This window comes from Anabrus simplex, chromosome 1, assembly GCF_040414725.1.
Source record: "Anabrus simplex isolate iqAnaSimp1 chromosome 1, ASM4041472v1, whole genome shotgun sequence".
In the NCBI taxonomy this organism is placed as follows: Eukaryota; Metazoa; Arthropoda; class Insecta; order Orthoptera; family Tettigoniidae; genus Anabrus; species Anabrus simplex.
The window spans coordinates 1,241,144,763-1,241,171,592 of NC_090265.1; the positions used below are offsets into that span (position 1 = coordinate 1,241,144,763).

The 26,830-nt window shown below is 37.7% G+C and overlaps 1 protein-coding gene across 4 annotated transcripts in view; it reads left to right on the plus strand.

Annotated features, from left to right (window-relative positions):
* LOC136858235 (synaptic vesicle glycoprotein 2A) overlaps positions 1-26,830 on the plus strand; it is a 263,056-nt gene that overhangs the window by 34,635 nt on the left and 201,591 nt on the right. For all 4 annotated transcript variants that reach the window (XM_067137635.2, XM_067137634.2, XM_068225463.1 and 1 more), the window contains exon 3: positions 10,384-10,545. In XM_067137635.2, the coding sequence (XP_066993736.2) occupies positions 10,384-10,545 (162 nt within the window). The remainder of the gene's footprint in view (positions 1-10,383; positions 10,546-26,830) is intronic.

A 26,830-nucleotide genomic window follows, 5' to 3' on the forward strand; every position in this document is an offset into this window, starting at 1 on the left:
GCTCATGGGAAGGAAGAAAATGATGTTGGTGAAATTATGCTTGAGGAAGTGGAAAGGATGGTAAATAAACTTCATTGTCATAAAGCAGCAGGAATAGATGAAATTAGACCTGAAATGGTGAAGTATAGTGGGAAGGCAGGGATGAAATGGCTTCATAAAGTAGTAAAATTAGCATGGAATGTTGGTAAGGTACCTTCAGATTGGACAAAAGCAGTAATTGCACCTATCTATAAGCAAGGGAACAGGAAGGTTTGCAACAACTATCCAGGTATCTCACTGATTAGTGTACCAGGCAAAGTATTCACTGGCATCTTGGAAGGGAGGGTGTGAACAGTCATTGAGAGGAAGTTGGATGAAAACCAGTGTGGTTTCAGACCACAGAGAGGCTGTCAGAATCAGATTTTCAGTATGCGCCAGGTAATTGAAAAATGCTACGAGAGGAATAGGCAGTTGTGTTTATGTTTCGTAGATCTAGAGAAAGCATACGACAGGGTACCAAGGGAGAAGATGTTCGCTATACTGGGGGACTATGGAATTAAAGGTAGATTATTAAAATCAATCAAAGGTATTTATGTTGACAATTGGGCTTCAGTGAGAATTGATGGTAGAATGAGTTCTTGGTTCAGGGTACTTACAGGGGTTAGACAAGGCTGTAATCTTTCACCTTTGCTGTTCGTAGTTTACATGGATCATCTGCTGAAAGGTATAAAATGGCAGGGAGGGATTCAGTTAGGTGGAAATGTAGTAAGCAGTCTGGCCTATGTTGACGACTTAGTCTTAATGGCAGACTGTGCCGAAAGCCTGCAGTCTAATATCTTGGAACTTGAAAATAGGCGCAATGTGTTTGCTATGAAAATTAGCCTCTTGAAAACTAAATTGATGTCAGAAGGTAAGAAATTCAACAGAATTGAATGTCAGATTGGTGATACAAAGCTAGAACAGGTCGATAATTTCAAGTATTTAGGTTGTGTGTTCTCCCAGGATGGTAATAAAGTAAGTGAGATTGAATTAAGGTGTCGTAAAGCTAATGCAGTGAGCTTGTAGTTGCGATAAACAGTATTCTGTAAGAAGGAAGTCAGCTCCCAGACGAAACTATCTTTACATCGGTCTCTTTTCAGACCAACTTTGCTTTACGGGAGCGAAAGCTGGGTGGACTCAGGATATCTTATTCCTAAGTTAGAAGTAACAGACATGACAGTAGCAAGAATGATTGCTGGTACAAACAGGTGGGAACAATGTCAGGAGGGTACTTGGAATGAAGAGATAAAGGCTAATTTAGGAATGAACTCGATGGATGAAGCTGTACGCATAAACCGGCTTCGGTGGTGGGGTCATGTGAGGCAAATGGAGGAGGAAAGGTTACCTAGGAGAATAATAGACTCTGTTATGGAGGTTAAGAGAAGTAGAGGTAGACCAAGACAACAATGGTTAGACTCGGTTTCTAACAATTTTGGGATAACAGGTATAGAACTAAATGAGGCCACAACACTAGTTGCAAATCGAGGATTGTGGCGACGTTTAGTAAATTCACAGAGGCTTGCAGACTGAACGCTGAAAGGCATAACAGTCTATAATGATAATGTATGTAATGTATGTTCTTTATTTTTAAAGGAGATTCCGAATACCAATTTTCACGTCTTTATAATTTTTAGTTTTTGAGATATAAGTATCCTCATAAAAAAGAATTCATCGCCTTTGTCACCCCAGCCCGTTAAGTTGTCATGTGTGTAAATTAAGTTTTTGAAATATAAGTTTCTCCATAAAAAGAATTACTTTTTTCACTTCCTTTCACCCTCCCCTTAAGTGAATTTTCCAAAAACCAAATATCTTGTTTCTTTATTTATAAAGGAGCTTCCAAATGCCAATTATCATGACTGTAACATCTTCAGTTTTGAGATATATGTATCCTCATAAAAAGGAATTTAACTCCTTTCTAACCGCCACCGCCCCCAAGTTGATTCCCCCCCCCCCTACAAAATGTGTGTTTCTTTATTTTTAAAAGAGATTCCAAATACTTATTTTCATGTCTCTAACATCTTTAGTTTTTGAGTTATAAGTATTCTCATACAAAGTATTAAACTAATTTCTCAATTATTTCACCCCCCTCTTAAGTGGATTTTCCAAAGACAAAAGATTACGTGTTTCTTTACTTTGAAAGAAAATTCCAATTAAAATATCATGCCTGTAAACATTTTCAGTTTTTGAGATATAAGTATCCCCATGAAAAGAATTCAGCTCCTTTTTCACTCCACCCCTGCCCATTAAGTTGGTTTCCCCCACACAAAAATGCATTTCTTTATTTTTAAAGGAAATTCCAAATACCAATTTCCACGTCTGTAACCTTCAGTTTTAAGATATAAGTTTCTCCACAAAAGTAATTCAAATTTGTTACTTCCTTTCACACTCCCCACTCAAGTGAATTTTCCAAAAATAAACAGTACCCGTTCTTTAAAAGAGCTTCCAAATACCGATTATCACGACTGTTCACAGATCTTCAGTTTTCAAGATATATGTATACTCATAAAAGGAATTCATCTCCGTTTTCATCCCCCACTACCAAGTTGAATTCCCCCCCCCCCTCCAAATGCGTGTTAATTTTAAAGGAGATTCCAAATACCAGTTCTCACGTTTGTAACATCTTTAGATTTTTTGGTATACATACATTATTATACAAATAATTCAACTAATTTTTCAATTCTTTCACACCCCCCAGCCGTTAAGTTATTTTTCCGAAAACCAAAGAATATGTGTTCCTTATTTTTAATGGAGATTCCAAATACCAATTTTCACGTCTGCAACATGTTAAGTTTTTGAGATATACTGTAGAAATGCTAATTTTAAAACTTCACCCTCTTCTTCAGTTCCCTTTAAGTGGATATTCAGAAAGAAAAAAAAAAAAGTTTCTTTACTTTTACAGGAAATTCCAAATACCAGTTTTCAAATCTGTAATATGTTATGTGTCTGAGATAATTTGCAGATATAGTCTTTCTAAAAATTCACCCAGTTTATCACTCCTGTTCGCCCCCTATTCATTGGATTATCCAAAAATACAAAAATATGTGTTTCTTTATTTTCAAAGGAGATTCCAAATACCAATTTTCATGTCTGTTTTTGAGATATAAGTCTCCTCATAATAGGTGTTCAACCCATTTCCCCCCCTTTTTTCATCCCCCCCCAATGTGATTTTCTGAAAACAAAAAGATACGTGTTTCTTTATTTCTAAAGGAGATTCATTATACCAAATTTTACTTCTGTAAACTTTCAAGTTTTTGAGATATAGATATCCACCTTTTAAAAATCCACCTCCCTTTTCACCCTCTTAGCAAAGGAATATCCAAAAATCCTTTCTTAGCGAGCACCTACATGTTAATATGAGTGTATTCTCAAAATTTCATTTCTTCATCTCCAGTATTTTTGGCTCGGCGATGATGAATCAGTCAGTCAGTCAGTCAGGACAAGTTATTTTATATACAGGGTGGCGCATGAATAGTTGACACACTCGAAAAGCAAATATAAAATGCAACTTACATACTATGTTGTTAAAATTTCGCGCACACCTTCCCTGTTTCATGGAAATAACTCTAGAGATGACACTGCTGCTTTGTCTCCAAATGCCTGCATTCCAGTGAGCTTTCTGCCATGGCTGACCACAGCCGACTCTCCGTTCAGCAGTGTACCAAAACAGTTATCATTTATTGCGAATCAAAAAGTGTTAAGGCGACTCAAAGGAAATTTTGAGCTGTATTTCAGACTAGGTAGGCACGAGCAAGGAACCCGTCCTTCGCTTATACAGAAACTTTGAAGAACAAGGCAGTATGAAGGAAGAAAAGCGACCACGTGTACCAGCAGTTCGGTCTCCTGAAAACATCGCTGCGCTGAGGGTCGCCATGCAGCACAGCCCACACAAGTCAACACGGAGAGCTTCAAGAGAAATTGGAATATCGTGCCATTCAGTTCTAAGAATGTTACACGGTGACCTGTACAAAATGACTGTACTACACAAGCTAACAGATCTTCTCAGGCAGAAGAGTTTGCAGTATGCCTTATGGACTCAAAATAAAGATGAAGTACTGTTTAACACTTGGTTCTCTGATGAAGACTATTTTAATCTCAACAGGGCAGTTAATAAACAAAATGTTCAGTTTTGGACTACAGAAAAAAAGGATATTATTCACGAAAAAAACACGTATGGGGAAAAGTGAGTCTGTGTATAGGTCTGTCAAGACATGGGTTAAACGGACCATTTTTCTTCGTCAGACAGTTATTGCACAGCAGTAGAAGGACGTGCTGGGGAATGAATTCATGCCTCAAATTCTCGCTATCCCTATTCATACGTAGTGGCTGGTGCAAGATGGTGCAACACCTCACACAGCTAACGATGTTCTTGAGTATTTGAGGGGAGTATTTGGTGATCGTGTAATGTCTCATCGTTACCCACAGTACAACGATAATGGCAGATTCTCCTGGCCTCCTTAAAGCCCATATTTAAATCCTTGTAATGTCTTATAATGGGGATGTTTGAAAGAAAACCTCTTCGCTTCAAGATCTCAAAGCCGCGTGCAAATGCGTGCTCGGATCGTGTAGCCCTGCAGTGAAATTCATGAATACCTTTGCCGCAAAGTCATCAGAAACACGCGTACTCATCTCAAAGAGGTTGTCCGCCGCAGTGGAGGCCACATTGAACATGTGATATAGTGAAATGTATTTCCAGGGACCAAGATGCCTGTGTCTAAAATTTCATTAATGTTCTGTGAAAAATAAATTTGTTATTCTAAAATTAAATGTGTCAACTATTCGTGCGCCACCTTGTATATAGATGATATGAGTAAACAAGTGGAATCAGAGGTAAGGCTTTTTGCAGATGATGTTATTATGTATAGAGTAATAAATAAGTTACAGGATTGTGAGCAACTGCAACGTGACCTCGATAATCTCGTACGTGGACAGCAGGCAATGGTATGTTGATAAATGGGGTTAAAAGTCAGGTTGTGAGTTTCACAAATAGGAAAGTCCTCTCAGTTTTATTACTGCATTGTTGGGGTGAAAGTTCCTTTTGGAGATTACTGTAAATATCTAGGTGTTAATATAAGGAAAGATCTTCATTGGAGTAATCACATGAATGGGATTGTAAATAAAGGGTACAGATCTCTGCACATGGTTATGAGGGTGTTTAGGGGTTGTAGTAAGGATGTAAAGGAGAGGGCATATAAGTCTCTGGTAAGACCCCAACTAGAGTATGATTACAGTGTATGGAACCCTCACCAGGATTACCTGATTCAAGAACTGGAAAAAATCCAAAGAAAAGCAGCTCGATTTCTTCTGGGTGATTTCTGACAAAAGAGTAGCGTTACAAAAATGTTGAAAAGTTTGGGCTGGGAAGAATTGGGAGAAAGAAGACAAGCTGCTCGACTAAGTAGTATGTTCCGAGCTGTCAGCGAAGAGATGGTGTGGAAGGACATTAGTAGACGAATAATTTTGAGTGGCGTCTTTAAAAGTAGGAAAGATCACAATATAAGATAAAGTTTGAATTCAAGAGGACAAATTGGGGCAAATATTCATTTATAGGAAGGGGAGTTAGGGATTGAAATAACTTACCAAGGGAAATGTTCAATAAATTTCCAATTTCTTTGAAATCGTTTAAGAAAAGGCTAGGAAAACAACAGATATTGAATCTGCCACCTGGGCGACTGCCCTAAATGCAGATCAGTATTGATTGATTGATTCAAGCTTTCCGAGGCATACAGAACTGATGGTCTCTCTAATGTTTGAGTTTGAGGTTATGGGAGAGGGATTTAGATCTGTATATGTTCTTGCAGAGGTGGTAGGCTCTTTCCAGCTTGGTGCATCTGCTCTTCAGGTCCAGATCCATGCTGATGTTGAGGGTTATCCATTCTCTGAGGTATTACTATGTCCCCCAGTGGGATCAAGTTGGGTGCATCTTTGATGTTGGCGATGCACTCTGTTTTATAATTCCAATATAAATGGTCTGTTATCGGAAATTATAAATTTTCCAGCTAACTCATCCTTGGTTGCCAGCATTTCACCCCAGTATGTCAATTTGGGATCATCAGTTGGTAACTAGTACACCTACCAAGATGCATGGCTAGTGCATGTAATGGAGTCTTCATCATCAAAAAGGTTCCACCTGATAGGCCATCTAGTAGGTTACGTCTACTCCCTGGCTAGGAGAGTTGCGTGGGTTGGAAAAGGAGTGAAGGAATCAGGAGATGGGTAGAAGGAGCAGTGAATTGTAGAAGGAGAGGGAGGATTCTAATTCTTGGCCATATGCTTTATTTGCATGGAATTTGAGGTACAGTAAAGAATACCATACATAAATTAGGTAGTTCAATAATATTGGTTTAGTATTTACAATGATTAATAGGAACACCACTTCATATTACTTTTTACAAGACATGCAGCGCATGCAGTTGATCGCAGAGAAGACAAAGAGGTGCTTTTTAATTGTTTTATTTGTTTATTTTTAGATAAATAAAGAGATAAATAAAGACAGAACTACATATAATATTAAAAGTTACACTGAGCTGGATACCCACAACATATACATTTACCAAATAGATGGTTTTCTGTTTTTATACGTTTTTTCTTATATTTTTTATTTTTTTGCAATTAAAGGGGAAGAAAATACCACTTTTATGTTTCTTTTTACAACACAGAGACACAAGAAGAACATCATACAGATTTTTTAAAAAATTAAAGAAAAATATTACAAACAGGAAAAAACCCCAATACTGATTTCTATATATCAAGTGGATATACAGATAACATACGTGCGAGATGAGACTGCGATTGTGCATGACAAAACTGAACATAACAAGAAGGATGATTTAACAATGTATAATTTAATATACAAATAGGTGACTGTATATGTACAGTATAATGAGTTGGGGAAGGACACCGCACAGCACAGGGATGGAGCTCAAACTCATATGTGTTGGGATTCCCGTCACAGTTCAGAGTTGGTGTCAGGATCAGTCACCACCTTAGGGTGGGGGTAGGGAGCCATATACGTGAAAAGGGGCTGGATGAAGTGTGGGAACAGAGGGGGTAGGCCTTGGAGGAGTTGGGAAAGGGAGGAATAATCCTGGGTGAGGACATGGAGGATGGCACGTTGAAATTGGACGGGGACATAGGAATCGAGTTTGAAGACGTTCGTCTGGAACACGGTGTTGTACAGAAGTGAAACATGGGCGGTAACTATTTCAGAAAAAAAAAAAAAAAAGAATTGAAGGCTTTGAAATGTGATGGTACAGAAGAATGCTGAAGGTGAGATGGGTAGATTGAATCACGAATGATCCTCCTGTGGGTGGGGGCGGTAGAATAACACCCACGGTATCCCCTGCCTGTCGCAAGAGGTGACTAAAAGGGGCCTCAGGGGCTCTTAACTTCAGAGCGTGGGCCCTCAGCTGAGTCCTGGCATTGCTTCCACTTACTTGTGCCAGGCTCCTCACTTTCATCTATCCTACCCGACCTCCGTTGGTCAACTCTTGTTCTTTTCCGACCCTCATGCTATTAGGTTTCCGAGGGCTAGGGAGTCTTTCATTTTCTCGCCCTTCGTGGCCCTTGTCTTTCTATGGCCAATACCTTCATTTTTCGAAGTGTTGGACCCCTTCCATTTTTTCTCTCTGATTAATGTTATATAGAGGATGGTTGCCTAGTTGTACTTCCTCTTAAAGCAATAATCACCACCACCAATCATGAATGAAGAGATATTGAATTGAATTTGTGAGAGGAGATCGATTTGTCTAAATTTAAAAAAATTAATAAATAAAATGAGATTTATAACTTGTAATTGGCTAAATTCGACGAGAAGGAGAGGGAATGATAGGACACACCTTAGGATACCCAAGACTTGTTCAGTTGGTTTTTGAGGGATGTGTAGACAGTAAGAATGGTAGGGGTAGACCAAGATATAAATGTAACAAGCAGATTAGACATATGTATGATGTAATAGTTACGTAGAAATGAAAAGGTTAGCACAGGATAGGGTGGTATGGAGAGAGCTGCATCAAAACAGTCTGTGGACTGATGACTCAAACAACATGCCAACTCATTGCCTTTAGTATATCCCCAGAAATCTTATCAATTCCAATATTGCTTTCCTAGTTTTTAAATTTTGTATCTTATTCTAATTATCTTTGTTGTCAAAGGAAAATTTTAATACTTTGTTAGTATTTGTCACCTCCTCTACCTTGACATTATCCTTGTAACCAAGAATCTTTACGTACTGTTGACTGAATACTTCTGCCTTCTGTAAATTCTCACATATACACTCCCCTTGTTCAATAATAATTCCTGGAATGTCCTTCTTGGAACCTTTTTCTGCTTTAAAGTACCTATACATACCCTTCCATTTTTCACTAAAGTTTGTAAGACTGCCAATTATGATAACCACCATGTTATCCTTAGCTGACTTCTTCGCTTGATTCATTTCCGAGTTAGTTCCTTCAATTTAACTTTACTTCTGCAACTTTTCCTAAATCTATGTCTTTCCAACCTGCACCTCCTTCTAATTCTCCTTATGTTTCTGTTATAATATCGTAGGTCTTTACCATTCCTTACCACTGTTAAAGTTACATACCGGTATCTGTTTTCACATTCCTCTACAATTTCTTTACCGAGCTCGATAGCTGCAGTCGCTTAAGTGCAGCCAGTATCCAGTATTCGGGAGATCGTGGGTTCGAACCCCACTGTCGGCAGCCCTGAAGATGGTTTTCCGTGGTTTCCCATTTTCACACCAATTCCTTTTTTTTTAAAATCTGTTGTGCCTGTCCATCATCTACATGGTACTGCCTAATAATCATACTTTTACAATCTTCCTTCCCATTGCATTTATTTTAAACTACAATAAAAACTGCTTTGTAATCACTTACCGGTATATAATCTATCAGTTCAAAATCAAAATCAAAATCTCTTTATTTGCAAATGAGGTGTCTACCTCGGTGGCAAATGGTACACTAAAATACATTATTGTCAAGCACTAAATTTTAAATTAACAAGAGACGAAGAAAATTTTCCTAGAATACAATATTATACAATTTACGCTAATAATTTGTTCTATTAAACACACACATCATCCTTAATAAATTTATATTGTTTACAAAATTCTACTTATAATATCTTACAAACATAGTCAACTCATATACAGTACGTAAAATTACTTCTAATAATAATATACAACTGGTATAAGATTAAAATTAACATTGAATTTATTTACATATTTATATTTTACCCAATTTGGAACCTAAGTAGCAGTTCTGTTTCTGTATAGAGCTAATCCGTTATTTCCATCACCATGTCCAGAATATTTAGAAAGGGAGAATGCACAAGGGATAGCTGCACTAGAACAAAGGGTACCGTACAGTAAAAGCATCAAATAGATAATCATTTTTGTACTAAGAGGATAAAATTAGCTTATGGTATATGTATTTTTTTTAAATTTTTAATTTCCCCTGTTGTAGGCCTACAGCTATCCCCGATCATGAAAACTTTATTTTTCTTTATACATACCATACAAATGATCATTTACCATTGCAATGAATCATGTAAAACATCTAAACAAACATTGTTTTAGTTGGTTCCATCACTTCCTGATTTAGCTGTCCTTCCAGTATTAACTTATTTACTCGTACCATTTGTTGGTCATGCTTCCTGTCATTTGCATTACCTTCCCAATTGACATTTGGTAAATTAAGATCACAAAAAAGACAAAAAAGACAAAATCACCTCCATACAGGCCATGAAGGCCCTTGGAGTAGTGGAAGGTAAAGGCTTCCACCATTGTTAACTGCGGCACGTGATGGGGTAGAGTGGTTAGCTCTACGCCTGGCCACCTTTACCCCCAGGAATTAACCTGGTACTGGTTTTTGTTGTAGGCTGAGTGAACCTCAGGGCCATATGCACCTCCGGAAGTGGAAATCTTGTTTCTTATATTTTATGACTTCCTGACGGGGATTTGAACCCATCCTTTTGGGCGAACCGAGCATGCCTTTACCGCCTCGGCCAGGCAGCCCCTGAATTAAGATCACCCGCTACAGAAATGTTCCTTTCTGTGTTATTTCCCACATAACTATCTTATCAATTAATTCTGCATCAGTGTCAGTGTCATCCTTTCCAGGTCTGTCCACCCAAAAACATCAAGAGATGAGCACCATACTTATAATTTCATGTTTCTCATCCTTAATTTTTTGGTAGCTTACAAATTATTCTTTTACCAGTATGATTATTGATTGTTTAGTTGCATAATATTGAATGACATTATGACAAATGCAGAATTTGACTAAACATCTTATCTCTAAAGTTACATGTTTTTTTTTTAAGGTCTTGATGATATTTGTATTTGTTGTTTTGAAATATTTGTTTCAGGTTATGGAAGGTTTAATATCTTGCTGCTTTCAGCAGCCTTCCTAGGAATAATTGGCAATTTGTTTGGAAGCACTGCTCTCTCATATGTATTACCTGCTGCTCAATGTGATCTCAACCTCACCAACTTTGACAAAGGAACTCTGAATGCAATGATTTATGCAGGTAATTTTATGATTTATTTATCTCATTGGTCTTTTAGATGATATTTATATTACTTGTTATCAAATATTTGTTTTGGGATATGGAAAGTTAAACTTCTTGCTGCTTTCAGTAGCCTTCTTTTGAATTCTTTGATTTTAAATAAAACAGTACGGTATATTGTAGAATAAATTATTACTAAGGCAGAATACCAATATAGTATATTGTCAAGCTGGAAAAAGAGACTTGAGAGTAGGGAACATTTTGCAGTTGGTCGATATATTCAGTATTATTACTTAGTGTATGTATGGCTTTTAATTCTTGAAGTGTCCAAGGACATGCTCGGCTCACCTGCTGCAGGTCTTTCTATATGATGCCCTTGGATGACCTGTGCATCTTGGTGTGGGATGATGATGATGATGATGATGATGATGAGAGGTGGGCAGAGGGTGAAACCTCATGTTGAATATAGCCTACTCCTGTTGAATAACACCAAGGGATATGCTCATGACTTAACGTCCCCATCAGATGGACATATTACCATCAACAGTGTCATACGCCCTCACTCCATATGAATACTGCATAGAAATTTGGATTTAAACCCAGGCTTTTGGCACATAGTCTGGTGATTAGAAAATTGTATACCACCACTACTCTTACCCTGGTGGCCAACATTCTGATGAAAATCTTTGCGACCATGGGACTCCAACCACTTAACCACTGATAGATGATAGAGAATTGACGCCTTACCGATTATGGTCACTGGCGAATATAATCAGTAAAATTTTCTGGTAAAACAGTAGAAATTTTATTAGACTGACCCCGTCATAATTCGACAGATGAGATTTCTTTGAAGAATGTAGAAATAAACAGCATATTTGTAATTATAGAAATAATTTATAACAATTTTCTGTAAATGACAAGTAATGGCTCTTGTATTCATTAAATTCAATGCTTTATTTAAAGAGTTCCTTTATTTCCTACATTGAGAGTAATATGACCTTTACATACTATTTGCACTTTCAAATGGGAAGAGAAACAAGGCTGGAGATATTTTGGTAGACTTTTGTAGAAGAAATTAGCTGATCATTGGTAACACATGGTTTTGAAAGAAAAACGGTTAGAAGATAACAAGATATAGCTGGGATAACAAAATAAAAACTCTGAACATTTCATTTTGGTTGAGAAAGGTAACAGGGAAATGTTGGTAGATATAACAGCCCTCCCAAGTGAATCTTTTGAAGGAGATCACAGAGTTGTGATAGCTAAGTTAAAGATGAGAAAGATACAAAAGATGACTGAGATTAGGCAGAGAAAACTAAGGGTGTGGAAACTGCAGGAGAAGGAAATAAAGAGTTCCAGACACACTAAAGCAAGTATACTTAACAAAGACATCAGAGGGGTCAAAGAAGAATGGGCATACTTTAAAACAGTCATGGTGGAGTTTGCAGAAAAGACCTGTGGAAGAGTAGGAAGAAAGATCAAGGAATGTCTTGGTGGAATGACAGGTAAAAGATATAGTTAAACAGAAGAAACAAGCTTGTAAAAGATGGCTGAGAAACAGAACAACACAATACAGACACTGCAAGAAGGAGTGCTCCAAGGTGGTTCAACAAGAGAAAAAGAAATGCTGGCAAAAATTCACTGAATCTCTGCAAGAAGATACAACCAGAAGCAAAAAGATCTTATTCCTATGGATAAAAAAGAAGAAACACCCAGGTGAAGGTGGTAACTTAATTAAAAATGAACACAAGGAAATGACGACACACAAGCAGGATATTTTGCAGAGGTGGGGAAAATACTTTGAACAGCTTTACAACATGCAAAATACCTTGGTACAAGGAGATATCAAAGAACCAGATTTAGTGCAGATGGAAGGTAAGGAAAATGAGGTGTCCATGGCAGAGATTGAGTGGGCCACTAAAAGAATGAAACGAGGCAAAGCAGCTGGAATTGACGAGATCACCGTAGAAATGATAATAGCAGGAGGAGCAGTTGGTCTACAGTGGTTGTATAGACTTTTCAGAGTGATATGGAGAGAAACGACTGGTCCAAAAGAGTGGACAAAAGGGGTCATTATACCAATTTTCAAGAAAGGAGACAGGAAGATTGTGAAAAGTACAGAGGAGTGACACTGATACCTTATACAGCTGAGATCCTTGAAAGAATCTTTGATAAATGAATAAGGGACAGAGAGAGAAAATTGGCAGAACACTAGTATGGATTCAGAAAAGGCAGGTCCACATTTGACCCAATATTTAAATTGCATCAAATGATGGAAAGGTATTGGGAATATGGAAAGGACATGGTAGTAACATTTCTAGGTATTGAAAAGGCATAAGACAGTGTCCCAAGGAATTCGGCATGGAAAACATTGACAGAGGCACAGATTGGGAATGAAACAATGCAGATGATAATAGCATTGTATCAAAATTGCAGACGCTGTGTTAGAACCAAAGTGGGTCAAACTGAATGGTTCAGAGTTGAGACAGGCTTAAGACAGGGAAGTGTATTGTCTCCCTTACTCTTCATTATCATCATCAGTGGTTTAGTTGGACCGGAACGGGCCGGAACGCCGTTCCGGAAAATATTTTCCCGCTTTAGAATGACGTAACATTTTAACATTCAGTAAGAAAATCTTATAATCTATACATAACGCTGAAACGCCATGGGTGTACTCTAGCGGACTAATATCGAACCTTCATAAGATACGGTCGCTTTTACACTCCTGGGCGGTTTTCTGGTTCTCTAAGGTTGGCTACACTGCTACTGGATTCGGAGAGCGGGAAGTGAGCACAGCAACTTTCTTCCACTCGTTATGTTTGTGTAAATCCATGTTTTATTTTATGTTTCGCTCAATGTGTTGCTGTGAAGCAGATATTATGGAATCTCTCTGCAGTTAATGAACATCAGTAGTCCCGTTGTGACGTACCCACTTGGCCCACAGATTAATGACAAATTTATAACGTGGCGGGTCACTTTAATATTAAAATAAATAAATGATATGTCATGGTTTCTCCAGAAACAGTATCCCAAGGGCGCCAGTCTTCAAGCTTATGGCTTGAAAACAAAAGTAGATAATTAATAATAATAGTAATAAATAAAAAATACGTAATGAGACTCAAAAAACTCCCAGGGGTGAGGTGAACGGAACACAAATCATTAAGTACACTAACTTGGAATTTAAGGATCATTAATAATCATTTCATAAAATACAAATTAAAACAGCTATTTATTAAGATGAAAAATGTGACGTAACGGCGTATTAACGAAATCTGAACTTACGGAAGCAAAAGCAAAAGTGAATGAAATTAACTTTAAGAAAATGAACTGTTGCGCGAAGACTTGCAGTAACTTATGCCATAAGCTCACCAAATGTAGACTCTGTTGTCTTGAAGCTGAAGATGGGTGGATCTCTCGTACAGGCTGCCTCATCTGTTGTTGGATTCCAGTCCTACATCCACATTTCCTGTCTTTAACACTTCCTATTGTACTCCTTACATAAAGTCGTAATGAGTCCTAATTTTAAGTGCAAAACCACCATGGGTTATGTTCATGGAGAGAATACACTTGTATTCTTCCGAATTACGGAACAGTAGCGTAGCTAAACTCATAATAAAAGCTCTCCTGCCCTATACCAGTCAGAACCGGTCTCCCGTTGACTACCTCTCGTCATTGAGATAACAAGTCCCAATGAGAGTAACTTTTGAGTAGAATATACTCCGATGCGAAGTGAACTAAGTTAAAATCTTCTCTGATGTCTAGACGTAGAATCGTAGTAAGAGTATCTTCCAAGCGTGAGAATCAGAATCAGAATGTCCGAATCTCCGAATCTGAATCTGAATGAGAGTCTGAATGTGAGAATGTCCTCTCCAGCCCTTGTCGGTGGTATATATTGGTTCAAAAGTCTCCTTCCATCAGCCCTATCACATGGTCCAGTAAGATTCGAGGTCTCATCCCTTCTCCGATGTATAGCTGTGCGTCCATCACGTTGCTTCATTACGTTCATTCACATAGGCTGAACTTTCCCGCTGAAATAAAGCGTCTCGAAGCTGAGTTTGAAAAATGGGTGTTAATAATGTATCAACTGTCTTTTCATGAGGTGGAGAGGGTAAGGTCTCTCGTAACCTCGATGACGTACTTTTCCTGGAACTGGGCTGAAATTAGCCTGCTGACTCTGGTCACCTCACAACGGCTATTGGAAAATTTACTGCAAGTTATAAATATGCGTGATGTTGAAATACTTTACCCAATAATTTGTTCGTTCAGAATACGTTATAGCCGCGATACAAAGAAATGAAATGATGATTGAAATGGATGATAAAAACCCTATATATACATATTAATTTTAAAATGACCTATCAGTGATTAAATATATACATCTTATCAATTAAATATATAGTTCAATAATTAAAAATATACAGTGATGTCCCAAACATCACACCGTAGTATCTTCCAAGTTTTCCAGTGGCTGTGAAAGTGAGTTGTGAGTGTGACCATGAGTTCACTGAAGTGGCTGGGTTCAAAAAAATGTGCTGGGATGAAGATGAAGAATCAAAGAATACTAAAAAGGTGTGTGATGGCTCAAGTAAAAAAGAAACTGAATGGAGTTCTGAGAACATTAGTTTCATTAAAGACATGAGTATAAACACAGAGCCTGGGTTAAATGTTGCCGAAACGTGTGATGCAGATTCAAGGGAGAATCTAGGTTATGGTTCTAAACCTTCTACCAGTGACTGTGAAATTCAAGAACCCAGCTACCTAAAAAAAAGATTTTCCAGACTGTTGGAACGAGTCTCAGTACCGTTATTTTTTGTCAGAGGTGGTTATTTGCAGAAAATAAACATTTAGGCTGAAATATATTTAAAGAGGAAAGTAAATTAGGATTAAGAGTTTCTAAAGGGGCAGGACTTCAGCTAATGTAAGTATGGGTAAAATGCAAGGTTCATCCCAACGGAAATAATATTAATCAACAACAAACAAGCCTTCAAAAAAAAAAAAAAAATTGAGCACAAAAATTCAGAATCTCACAAAAAAGCTATGTTACAAAAATTAGAATCTAATAAAAAGATATTTGAAAGTTGCTTGACACCATGAATGTCAAACACCTAGAAACCACCATTCGAGTATTTTGAACAGCACACTCAATTGCAAAAGGAAATAGACCCTTCGTAGACCAACAGGCTTATGTTGAACTTCAACAGTTATGTGGTTTAAATATGGGGTCGAGTTCTTCATGCAAATTTTAGTTGTGCTAATATTATTGAACACATTTAACAGGAAATGGGAAATAAAGTAGCAAAATCTATAACAGAAAATCAGAGGAGAATCAGTATTATTATTGACGAATCAACAACAGTTAGCGTTTCTTTTTTCTGGGACTTGATAGAACTTGAAAAAACTACAGCAGATGTTATTACTCGAGAGATATTGAAGAATCCTTCTTCATATGGGATGAATGAAAACTTTCTGGCAGAATATTTAGTTAGTCTAGCATGTGATGGGGCCTCTGTAATGTTAGGAAGATAAAATGGAGTTGGAGCACAGTTTTTAAAGTTATTTCCAGATATAGTAATCTGGCACTGTTTAAACCATCGCTTGGAATTGGCCGTTTCTGATAAAAGAAATGAAGTTACAGGTGATAACCATTTCCATTCTTTCTTTGACAAATTGTATTCTTTATACACCATGTCTCCCAAAAATCAAAGGGATCTCAACATTTGTGCTGCTTCACTGGAACAAAGAGTTAAGAATGTTGGGAAAATATTTACAATGAGATGGGTAGCATCAAGCCAGAGAACTGTAAAAGCTGTCTTGGAAAACTATAGTGCACTCGTAAAACATTTTAGTGAGGCCAAAAATGACCACCAGAGAGACTCCAAAGAAAGGGAAAAATTCCAAAGTCTAGAAAATATGTTAATATGTGTAGAATTTCTAGAAAATATTGCAATTATTGTATGATGCCTCTGACAGAGGCTCAAAATGCAATGAAGCGCACTATAAAATTGTTTGAATTTATGTGTAACTCAGCTTCTGGAGAATACTACAGAACAGTTCTTAAAGCAGCAGAAAACAAAACGTTTAGAAACATATGATTACATGATTCTAAAAAAGTTGTAAAAATTGACAGAAAGCCGTTTTTCAGAAGTCCTGTGAACAATTTAAATAACAGGCTTGTGGAAAATGTGTCCACATCATCTCATCTTGGTTTCAGCTCTAGTCAGCAGAGATATGAGAGAATGACAAAAGTTATCAGTGATTCAAAGGTACTATACAAAAATAATTGGCCATCCACTTCTACTTTGGATATCTGCTATGGTGATGAGAGTGTTGGCAACCTTTGTAACTTTTTGCACATGTCAGACAAGAGGAAGTACATTAATGCTTTTAAAAATTATGTCGAGACCAAGGAAATTCCAATGGAGCTGATGCCTTTAATCAAGACTGTACAGACCATTCCTATCTCTTCAGCAGAAGCTGAAAGAGCTTTCAGTACCGTGAATGAGATCCACACCGAAAAGAGAAATAGGCTGCTGGTTGCAAGAACAAGCGGACTTATTTTCATAAGCAGCGTTGGACCTCCTGTGCATATATTTAATCCACAACCATATGTCAAGTCATGGCTACGAAAAGGGAGGTGTTTAGTTGATGAAAGAACTTGTCGGAAGCATGAGGCCGCTGATTTTGACACCCAATACGAGTCCATTTGGAAATTGGTGAATTTATTAGGTGAGTTCCTGTAAATATTTTGTTCCAACTAAATCACTGATCATCATGGATAGAATTCTACATAATATCAAGGAGAAGATGATGGACGAGTAAGTAAAGTCTATGCTCTTTGCTGATGACATTGTAGTTTGGGGAGATAATGAAGAGGAAGTACAGACACAAGTTGATTTATGGAATGAGGAGATAAGAAATTTTGGAATGAAGATTAGTACTGTGAAAAGCGTAGACTTTGATCATGACAAGAGGTAATAGAAAATTCAGGGGAGTGATAAAAATAGGAAATGATCCTCTTGAAGTAGTGAACATTTTTAAATATTTGGGCAGCTTGATGTCACAAGATGGAAATTTGCATGGAGAAATTGATTTAAGTATACAGCAGTCTGCAAGTTTCTACCAGTGTGTGAGAGACATTGTATGGAACAAAGACGTGCCAATGAAGTGCAAGAAGGTTTTATACTTGTCCTATTATAAACCTATACTGACCTATGCTTCAGCAGCCTGGACGTTGACTAAGCGGAACCAAAGTAAGATACAAGCAGCCAAAATGAGGCTCTTGAGGAGCATATAGGGAAAGACAAGACAAGATAGAATACAAAATAAGGAAATAAGGAGAAGTGTGGCAGTGTGTAAACTTCAAGAAGAGATTGATATAGCAAAGCTAAAATGTTTTGGACACATGATGAAAATGCCAGGAAAGAGAATGCCAAAGAGAACATTCATGGATACAGAGACTGCAAAGAGGCCTAGGGGATGGCCTAGAATAAGATGGAGGAGCTCTGTTGTGGACTGTATTACAAACAGAGGAGTCAATAGCAATAAAGTACTAGAAGAGGAGTGATGGAAAGATCGAGTATGGTGGTGGGCTTTGGTACTCTACCCTACCCAGAGAGAATCTGGAAAAGTGAATGGGTGCAAAAGAATAAGAAGAGCAGGGAATATAAATTGAGTCTGAAGACAGAAAGTCCTAAATTACAGCAAAAAATAAAAAGCTTACATATTATAAAGAAATGCGGTGAAATCTTCCCCTCAGAACACACACCGGCACAATTACATATTTAGTTTTTTTCTGCCATTAGCTCTTAGCTCTGGATCTTCTTCAAGCCGGCCCTCCCATGCCTCCTACCCACACTAACCTCAGTCAAGTCGCGCACACTATCACCAGAGCAATATCAGATAAGACGGTCCTAATGTGCTCACCTTAAATAGATAACTAACCTAACCCCATGGTGCTACAGCCCTGAAGGGCCATGGCCTACCAAGTGACTGCTGCTCAGCCCAAAGGCCTGCAGATTATGAGGTGTCGTGTGGTCAGCACAATGAATCCTCTGGGCCGTTATTCTTGGCATTCTAGACAGGGCCGCCATCTCACCATCAGATAGATCGTCAATTCTAATCATGTAGGCTGAGTGGACCTCGAAGCAGCCCTCAGATCCAGGTAAAAATCCCTGAACCGGGGGCCTCCAGGTAAGATGCAGGCATGCTATCCCTACACCACGGGGGGCGGCTAGCTTAAATAGATCCCCAGGGGAAAGTTCTAGACAATATTATAATCCAGAGCGCTGATAGGCTAAATTTCCACTCACTAACCTGAGTTCTGACTGGTTAGAAAACTTCATTACCAGCAGGTGATACACAGATTACATTAGAGGTGGAACGAGGTGTAGGGCTGGCAACTTCAGCACATAAAAAACAATAACAAGAAAAAAGTTTACCAACTATAACAAATTAAATTTCTCAGTAGATTCACTGGAGCTCAGCCCACCAGAGATCGCTAGAGAATAGATGCCAGAGCCATCTAACCATCAGAGAAACAAGTTTTACAAAGTCATAAGAGTTCTTGATCACCGACAGAGATGATCATAGTGAAGAAGGCACACATTTTAAATAGCCAGGGAAGGTGTACCCCCAGTGCAATGATTATTATTATGATGATTCATCATCATCATCATCATCATCATCATCATCATCATCATTATTATTATTATTATTATTATTATTATTATTATTATTTCTTTGTATGGGCCAAAAATGGACAATGAAGGTTAACTAAATTGGTTTTCAGCTAACAAGGGATTGGTTTCATGTTCTTAAGAGCCTTCTTCCTAGCCTGTATCTCCTTCATTTTCTGGCTTTGTAGTTGTTTAGCTGCTTCTGATCTCTTTGTTCTCTGCCCTTTCTTATGTTCAATCCATGGGTCTTTCTTTAACTTTTTCTGGAAAGTTTGTCTGTCCTAGAAATGGGATTCAGAGATGTTGATGGTTTGAAAATCTTGTTTAACTTGCTTGTACCACAGTGATGTTTTCTTGCAGGAGCTGGCTCTGTGGATGACATTGGTCAGTCTTGACTCATTCATTCTCTCAAGGTGTCCATAGAATTGGAGGCATCTCTTGATGATGGTGTCCATTAGAGGTTCTTGCTTTAGGTATTGATCATGGTTGGGCCTGAGGTACCTTTCTTCATTTATGATCCTTGGGTCTAAGATCTTTCTCAAGATAGTTCTTTCCCTGACCTCTAGTTTCTGTATGAGTTTTGCTCCTTGATGGTTAGGGTTTCATCTGTGTAGAGGACCTCAGGTCTGATTACAGCGTTAAAGTGTCTTAATTTAGCATTGATGGATATGGATTTCTTCTGGTAAACTTTTCTGTATTGGTTGTATGAAATATTCAGTTTCCTAATCCTTTCTTCAAATGCTTTGTTGGTCTTGAGGTCTTCACTGATCCATTCCCCCAAATATTTAAATTCTCTGGACCCTGTTGCAGGGAAGAAAGTATTCTGGTGCATATTTGTCATTTTTCATGAACGCTATTTTCTTAATTTATAATAATATAAGAAATTTAACTCAACCTATTCAATACAGTACAAGATGTTAACATATTAGTTAAACATGGTTAAAAATCATTGAGACATGTTTTGCCCCTTCTGTGGGGCATCATCAGTCATATCAAATACCTCAAAATTCTACCAGGCATCTGGTTGGTAATTATAAAAATATGTTAACTGAGTGGATACATTATAAAACATTTACAAGATCTTACCATTAACAAAATATCAAAATTAATTAAAAAATGTTACAATAGTGAACACGTTGGTGAATTTTCACTCAAAACAAGGCTGTCCTATGTACAGAATTGACAATAATGGTAGTTAAAGTCTTATTTGGTGCTAAGTTCGAAGACAGTTTAAAATTTATGTACAGATGTTGAGAATGAATGCAGAATACATATAATTGCAATTTACTGTACGCGTATTTTACATAGTAAAATAATGTGGAAAAAACATTCCAAATTTGTATTCATTTCCATGGAATTTTTTTTTTTTTACATACTCCGGACCTCAATATTACGGTCCTGCTTCAGTCTAATCAGAAATGGCTTCAAGATGTGAAATTTTGTATGTGATTTATGATCAGCTCATGTAAAAAATGTTGCATTACATCGTAATTCAACTTGGATGTTTATGTTGACTAATTATATTTTAGACTCAAACAAATTACTTTGTCGAAGAATCCATGGGCTAATCACCTCCGTTGGACACTCTCTATGAAGACGGAGTGCCCAGTGCATGTAAACAACAGTTGATATTTAATTCAAAACGAACCATGTTGAAAACAGTAAAAATAATGGCTTGAATGAGGGCGGTTGGAATGTCGTTAAATCTTCCCAATTGACTAGTGTTTTTAAGTTTCTCCATGTGTTTATGTTGTTGAAGTATGGGATTTCTGTTTTATTGGTTGAATGGGTGACAGTCAAAACGTTGTCCGATGTAATTAATATTGAGCTCGTATGTGAAAATCTTAAGTGTTGTTGGGCTGTTACCTTATTGCTAAGAGGTTTTTGAAGCAGATAGTATATAGTATATCGTATGTATTAAATATGAATTTATATATTAATAAATGTTTATATGAGCATATTTAAGATATTAGGATAAATATATAATAACCTATATTCATTATCTATTTAGTTTTTAACAATACATTAAAGTATTTATTATTATATATACATTTATAGTAAACATACCTATTTAAGTATACAGGATGAAGTGTAATTCGCGCACTTGGGCGTCGCAGCGCGACTCCTCACATGCCAGCAATAAAAAAATTTCTCTTACAAAATTTCGTCTTGCGAGTATATCCGGCAGAAAAACGACGTTGAAGGGTAGCAATCTGGCAACACCGTAACCACATGTAGGGTAACTACCTCTGTCAGCAGAAGATAGTCCTACTGTACAGTTGGTGCAATGGATAGAGTTTTGGGTTAGCATGCAGGAGGTCGAGTCGTCGATCCTGGGTTGAGGCGTTTGTTTTTTTATTTCGTAAATGTAGTCCAGGTGGTATGGTATCTGACATCTTAATCGTCAACAGCGATTGCAGTGGGTCCTCTAGAAACCATTTGCACTTACATACTACGATCCTAGAAATGGACGAACAGTCGTTTTCATTGGTCAGCTTTGAAAGGCGCCCTTTCCACGTCGTGGGCGTGAATTTATTCACACCACTTCATCTACTAGATGCGAAACCTGTTTGTTTCAGCTGTCTATTTCTTATTAGTCTAACCAGGTATTTGTTGTTTCATCATCATCATCATCATCATCATCATCATCATCATCTGTTTACCCTCCAGGTTCGGTTTTTCCCTCGGACTTAGCGAGGGATCCCACCTCTACCGCCTCAAGGGCAGTGTCCTGGAGCTTCAGACTCTTGGTCGGGGGATAAAACTGGGGAGTATGACCAGTACCTCGCCCAGGCGGCCTCATCTGCTATGCTGAACAAGGGCCTTGTGAAGGGATGGGAAGATTGGAAGGGATAGGCAAGGAAGAGGGAAGGAAGCGGCCGTGGCCTTAAGTTAGGTACCATCCCGGCATTCGCCTGGAGGAGAAGTGGGAAACCACGGAAAACCACTTCCAGGATGGCTGAGGTGGGAATCGAACCCACCTCTACTCAGTTGACCTCCCGAGGCTGAGTGGACCCCGTTGCAGCCCTCGTACCACTTTTCAAATTTTTGTGGCAGAGCCGGGAATCGAACCCGGGCCTCCGGGGGTGGCAGCTAATCATGCTAACATTTGTTGTTTCAGCGTTACAAAATGTTGTCAATGTAGGATGCATGTGACCTCAGAAACGGTGTCTTACTGTATTACAGTAGTTAATGTCTGATAGAAATTAGCAAATAAAAAATGTGCCTCAACCAAGGATCGAACCATCGACCTCCTGCATGCCAACCAAAAACTCTACCCACTGCACCAACTATACAGCACGACAAGAGCGTGCTGACAGCGGTAGTTACCCTACATACGGTTACAGTGTTGCCAGATTGCTACTCTTCAACGTCCGTTTTCTACCGGATATACTCGCAAGACGAAAATTTGTAAGAGACATTTTTTATTGCTGGCATGTGAGGAGTCGCGCTGCAACGCCCGAGTGCGCGAATTACGCTTTACCCTGTATACTTCAAGAATTTACATAAAAAAATACAACGGTTGTTATTCTAGTTAAATATTTATTACGTGGCCGCGGGTTTTTTAGGGTTTAAATTTATTTAGCAAAGGTGAAGTTATCGGTATATAGTAGATGTGTCCCACATGTTATTTTGTGGATAAGTGAATATTTTCATTGTATAGGGGCGAAAAATACGATGAAAATCCAACGCCAGGAAATACTCAAAACGGGTTCATTATATTATATATAATTAATTACATGATGTTATATTATTATTAGTATCATAATTATTTGATCCATTGTTTAATAATAGGTTTAAAAAGTTTTATTCTTGCTTAATTGTTTACTTTTTGTATGTTTTACATGTAAATTTTTGTGAATATAGATTTTTTTATATACTTAAATAGTAAAGTATATTTGCAGTATTTAATATTATTTATCAAGGTAACTTGGAATTAGTAATATAATATGTAGCCGGCTAAAGTTGTGCCAGTCGCCGCGGTTATATGTAGGGTTAGAGTAAACATTATTAGTATAAAAGTTAATGGATTTTTTTTATAAGGTTAGAAGTAGATTTTAAAGGTAGAATTTTGAATTTATGTAGAACTTGGGAATGATATATGAAGCTTTGTAAGTTGGATTATAAACTAGGATTAGATACCTTATTATTCCTACTGTAAACATTGTTATTTGATTGGTAATAGTTATGTTCTTGAAACTCAAAGAATTTGGCAGTGTTTTAGTCTTTTCAGAGGAATCTGTCCTGTAATCGATAATACACATTATAGTCGACTTGATTTTGTTATCAGTTTGTATACTGCCATCATAAGATTATTTTTTAGAGTGATAATTTTCTCTAACTCTTATTAGAGTGAATGTCAGGTCAAGGTGCAGCCTATAGTCAAGTAAGAGATGGATTACAATTAAAAAAAATTTAAATGGATCTTGCATTGAAATTTGAAGGTGGATTTGAAAGTAATGTTGTTATATTATGATAATATGATTTTACCCTGACCAGGTCAAAGACTGGAAAACAGGTTGTAGGTTTTCATTTTCATTATGATTTTAGCTCTAAAACATGTACACATCGCCCGTTGCTCTCATTATAAGGTGAGATAAGTCGTAACATAGTAAATGTACTGGAAAGTGTATCTAGAATGCAAAATAAAGCTTAAAGTGAAGCATCTCATTTACACTGAGAGGATGTTCGTGCGATTCGAATAATTTTGAAAGTATCAATTTAAAATTAGTGAATGGGAGAGTTTACTTAATTGAAATAACATTAATTAAATATGTTTTAGCATAGAAATAGAACAAATTTATTTATAAAGAATTTATTGCAGCCAAATGGCCATAATGATACATATATGGCATATTCTTTTTAGAATTTGACCTATATAGTAATACAGAATATTTCCTAGTTCTGGGCAGTCATGTCACTCCTTGCTATATTCCACTATTGACCTGGTTCGGTTTGAGCACGTGGTTATGTGGTAAGTTCCACATGTATTGTTACATAGTTCACACACGCGATTTTCATCTGGATCATGAAACACTTTTCGGGAGCAAATCTTGTGGTGGAAACCATGAACTGCAAGCCTGGTCATGGCTTGCGTCATTTCACAGAGAGGTTGCGTCCGTCTTCTGTCTAGCATTGCAATTGTTGTGTAGAATTCCATTGGTATATCCCGCTTTTTATTCTGTAGAACTTGGAGCAGCTTGTTGTAACTTTCCGTAGTCGGTAGTAATAGAGTTATCCGTAGATCCTCTATTAGGAACGTTTCTCTTGCAAGCTCGTACACCAGTCTGGATCTGGTTGTCTTTGATACACCAAGGGATCTTTTGAGAAATCTGGATTTTGTCATTTCTATCTCTTCCAATTGCCTGTAGTTAAGGAATTCCCATATTAGCTCGAGTCCATATGTCAGAACGGGCAGCACCTTCGTTTGAAAAAGTGTCATTGCTGTTTCCAGTGAAATGAGATTTATATGTCCAATGTCGTTTATAGCTTTTATTGCGGCAGCTGTTTTTGATCTTATGTCTAGCCTAAAGCTTCTTCCTGTAACCTGTAGGGTAATGACTAGGTATTTGAATTTGTTGACTATTTTCAGTTCCTTGTCGTTGCAGGTCACTTGGTCAGAAACTGCTGGCCTTCCACCATTTCGAAAAATTATCATTTCCGTCTTGTCCTCATTGATTGTGACTTCATTTTTCTGGGCCCAGTCACTTAATATATCTACTGCCTTTTGCAAGTCATTTATCTGCTCTGAAGCTATTGCCATATCATCCGCATATATGTATAAATAGCAAGATACCCGTGCTTCGCTACGGTATTATACTGAAATTTATAATTGAATGCTTAACGTTTAATATATAATCCGCCAAAATTCGTGATCTGACTCGTTTTCTGAGAGAATCCGCCAAAATTTGTGATCTGACTCGTTTTCTAATAGATTATGGCAAGTTTCCTCCCATTTTTCAATCTTTTTTTTTTAGCAATCGATTTCGTACTTCCCGGGCTAGGTCCAGATATTCCACCCAGTCAGTTGGGTCCCTAAATCTTTGCCATCTTTTCCTATAAGCATTTTTAATATGGATCAAATCCTTCAGGAGATCCAGCGTGGTGTCGTCTTGGGTGCCTTGGCGATACTGAACCCGCGTACGGACTGCATTCTTAGTCATTACCCATCCAGGACCCATTTTCAGCGTGTTCCGCACATTTGACGACGGTCCAGAACATTATTATTATTATTATTATTATTATTATTATTATTATTATTATTAGATGTTCTGGACCCCACAGCAAGATGCAAGACCGTTACTTGGTGGCAAATTACATCTGCTGCCATTGTCATTGTTGACAATGTGACCAGCACCATTGTTGCCCGTAGGCAAGTGTGCGGGATTTCTGGCGATACGAATGACGTATCTCCGTGCATTATTGACTTTATTACAGAGATGAACAATTTGACGGTCAATCGCATTCCTGCTGTTTATTTCAAATGTGTTTAAATTTTTATTTATATGCCAGGAGAATCTACTGTAATCTAAGAAAATTCTCCGAAGAAAAAGATAGCTGTTGAAAATGAACTCAGGAAACATTAAAGATCGGTTTATGATCAGAATAAGTACATCAAAAATCTACAGCCTGTTTCCAGTCATTTGACAGGGTTAGGAATGGAATGAATAAAGCCCCATCTAGTGGTGACAATTGGAACTGTGCCGGCTGCCGAAGCACTCCTCTGGGGCAATGATCGATGAATGACAAATTAAATGAAATATTGGACAGTGTTGCTGGAATGTATGATGACAGAGAAAACCGAGTATCCGGAGAAAATCCTGTCCAGCCTTCGTTTTGTCCAGCACAAATATCACATGGAGTGACCGGGATTTGAACCACGGAACCCTGTTGTGAGAGGCCGGCGCGCTGCCGCCTGAGTAATGGAGGCTCTTTATACGTACATTATGAACAGTAAAATCAATTGGTCTCACCTCCATTTACACCCCACCGCCGTTAAGTTTATTTACCCACCCAAAAAAAAATTAAAAGAAGGAGTGTTTCTTTATGTTTAAAGGAGATTCCAAACACCAATGTTCACATCTATTATCTTCAGTTTTGAGATATAAGTATCCCATAAAAACAACTCACTTTATTTCACTTCCTTTCACACTCCTTCCCCCCCCCCCTCCCAAGTGAATTTTTCGGCAAAAAATACTTGTTTCTTTAATAGTAAAGGATCTTCTAAATACCGATTATCATGACTCTAACTTCTTTAGTTTTTGATTTATGTGTCCTCATGAAAGGAATTCTACTCCTTTTCACTCCCGCCCCCCAATATGGTTTCCACCCCAAAACACGTTTTTCTTTGTTTTTAAAGGAGATCCAAATACCAATTTTCATGTCTGTAACAAATTTAGTTTTTATTAGATGTATGTATTCTCATACAATTAAGTCGATATATTTTCAATTCTTTCGACCCCACCCCTCAACCCTTTCATTGGATTTTCAGAGAATACGTGTTTCTTTAGTTTCAAAGCAGATTCCAAATATCAAATTTCACGTCTGTAACATCTTCATGTTTGAGATATCAGTAGCCTAATTAAAAGAAATCAACACCATTTTCAGTCACTTCCCCCACCCCCCCACCC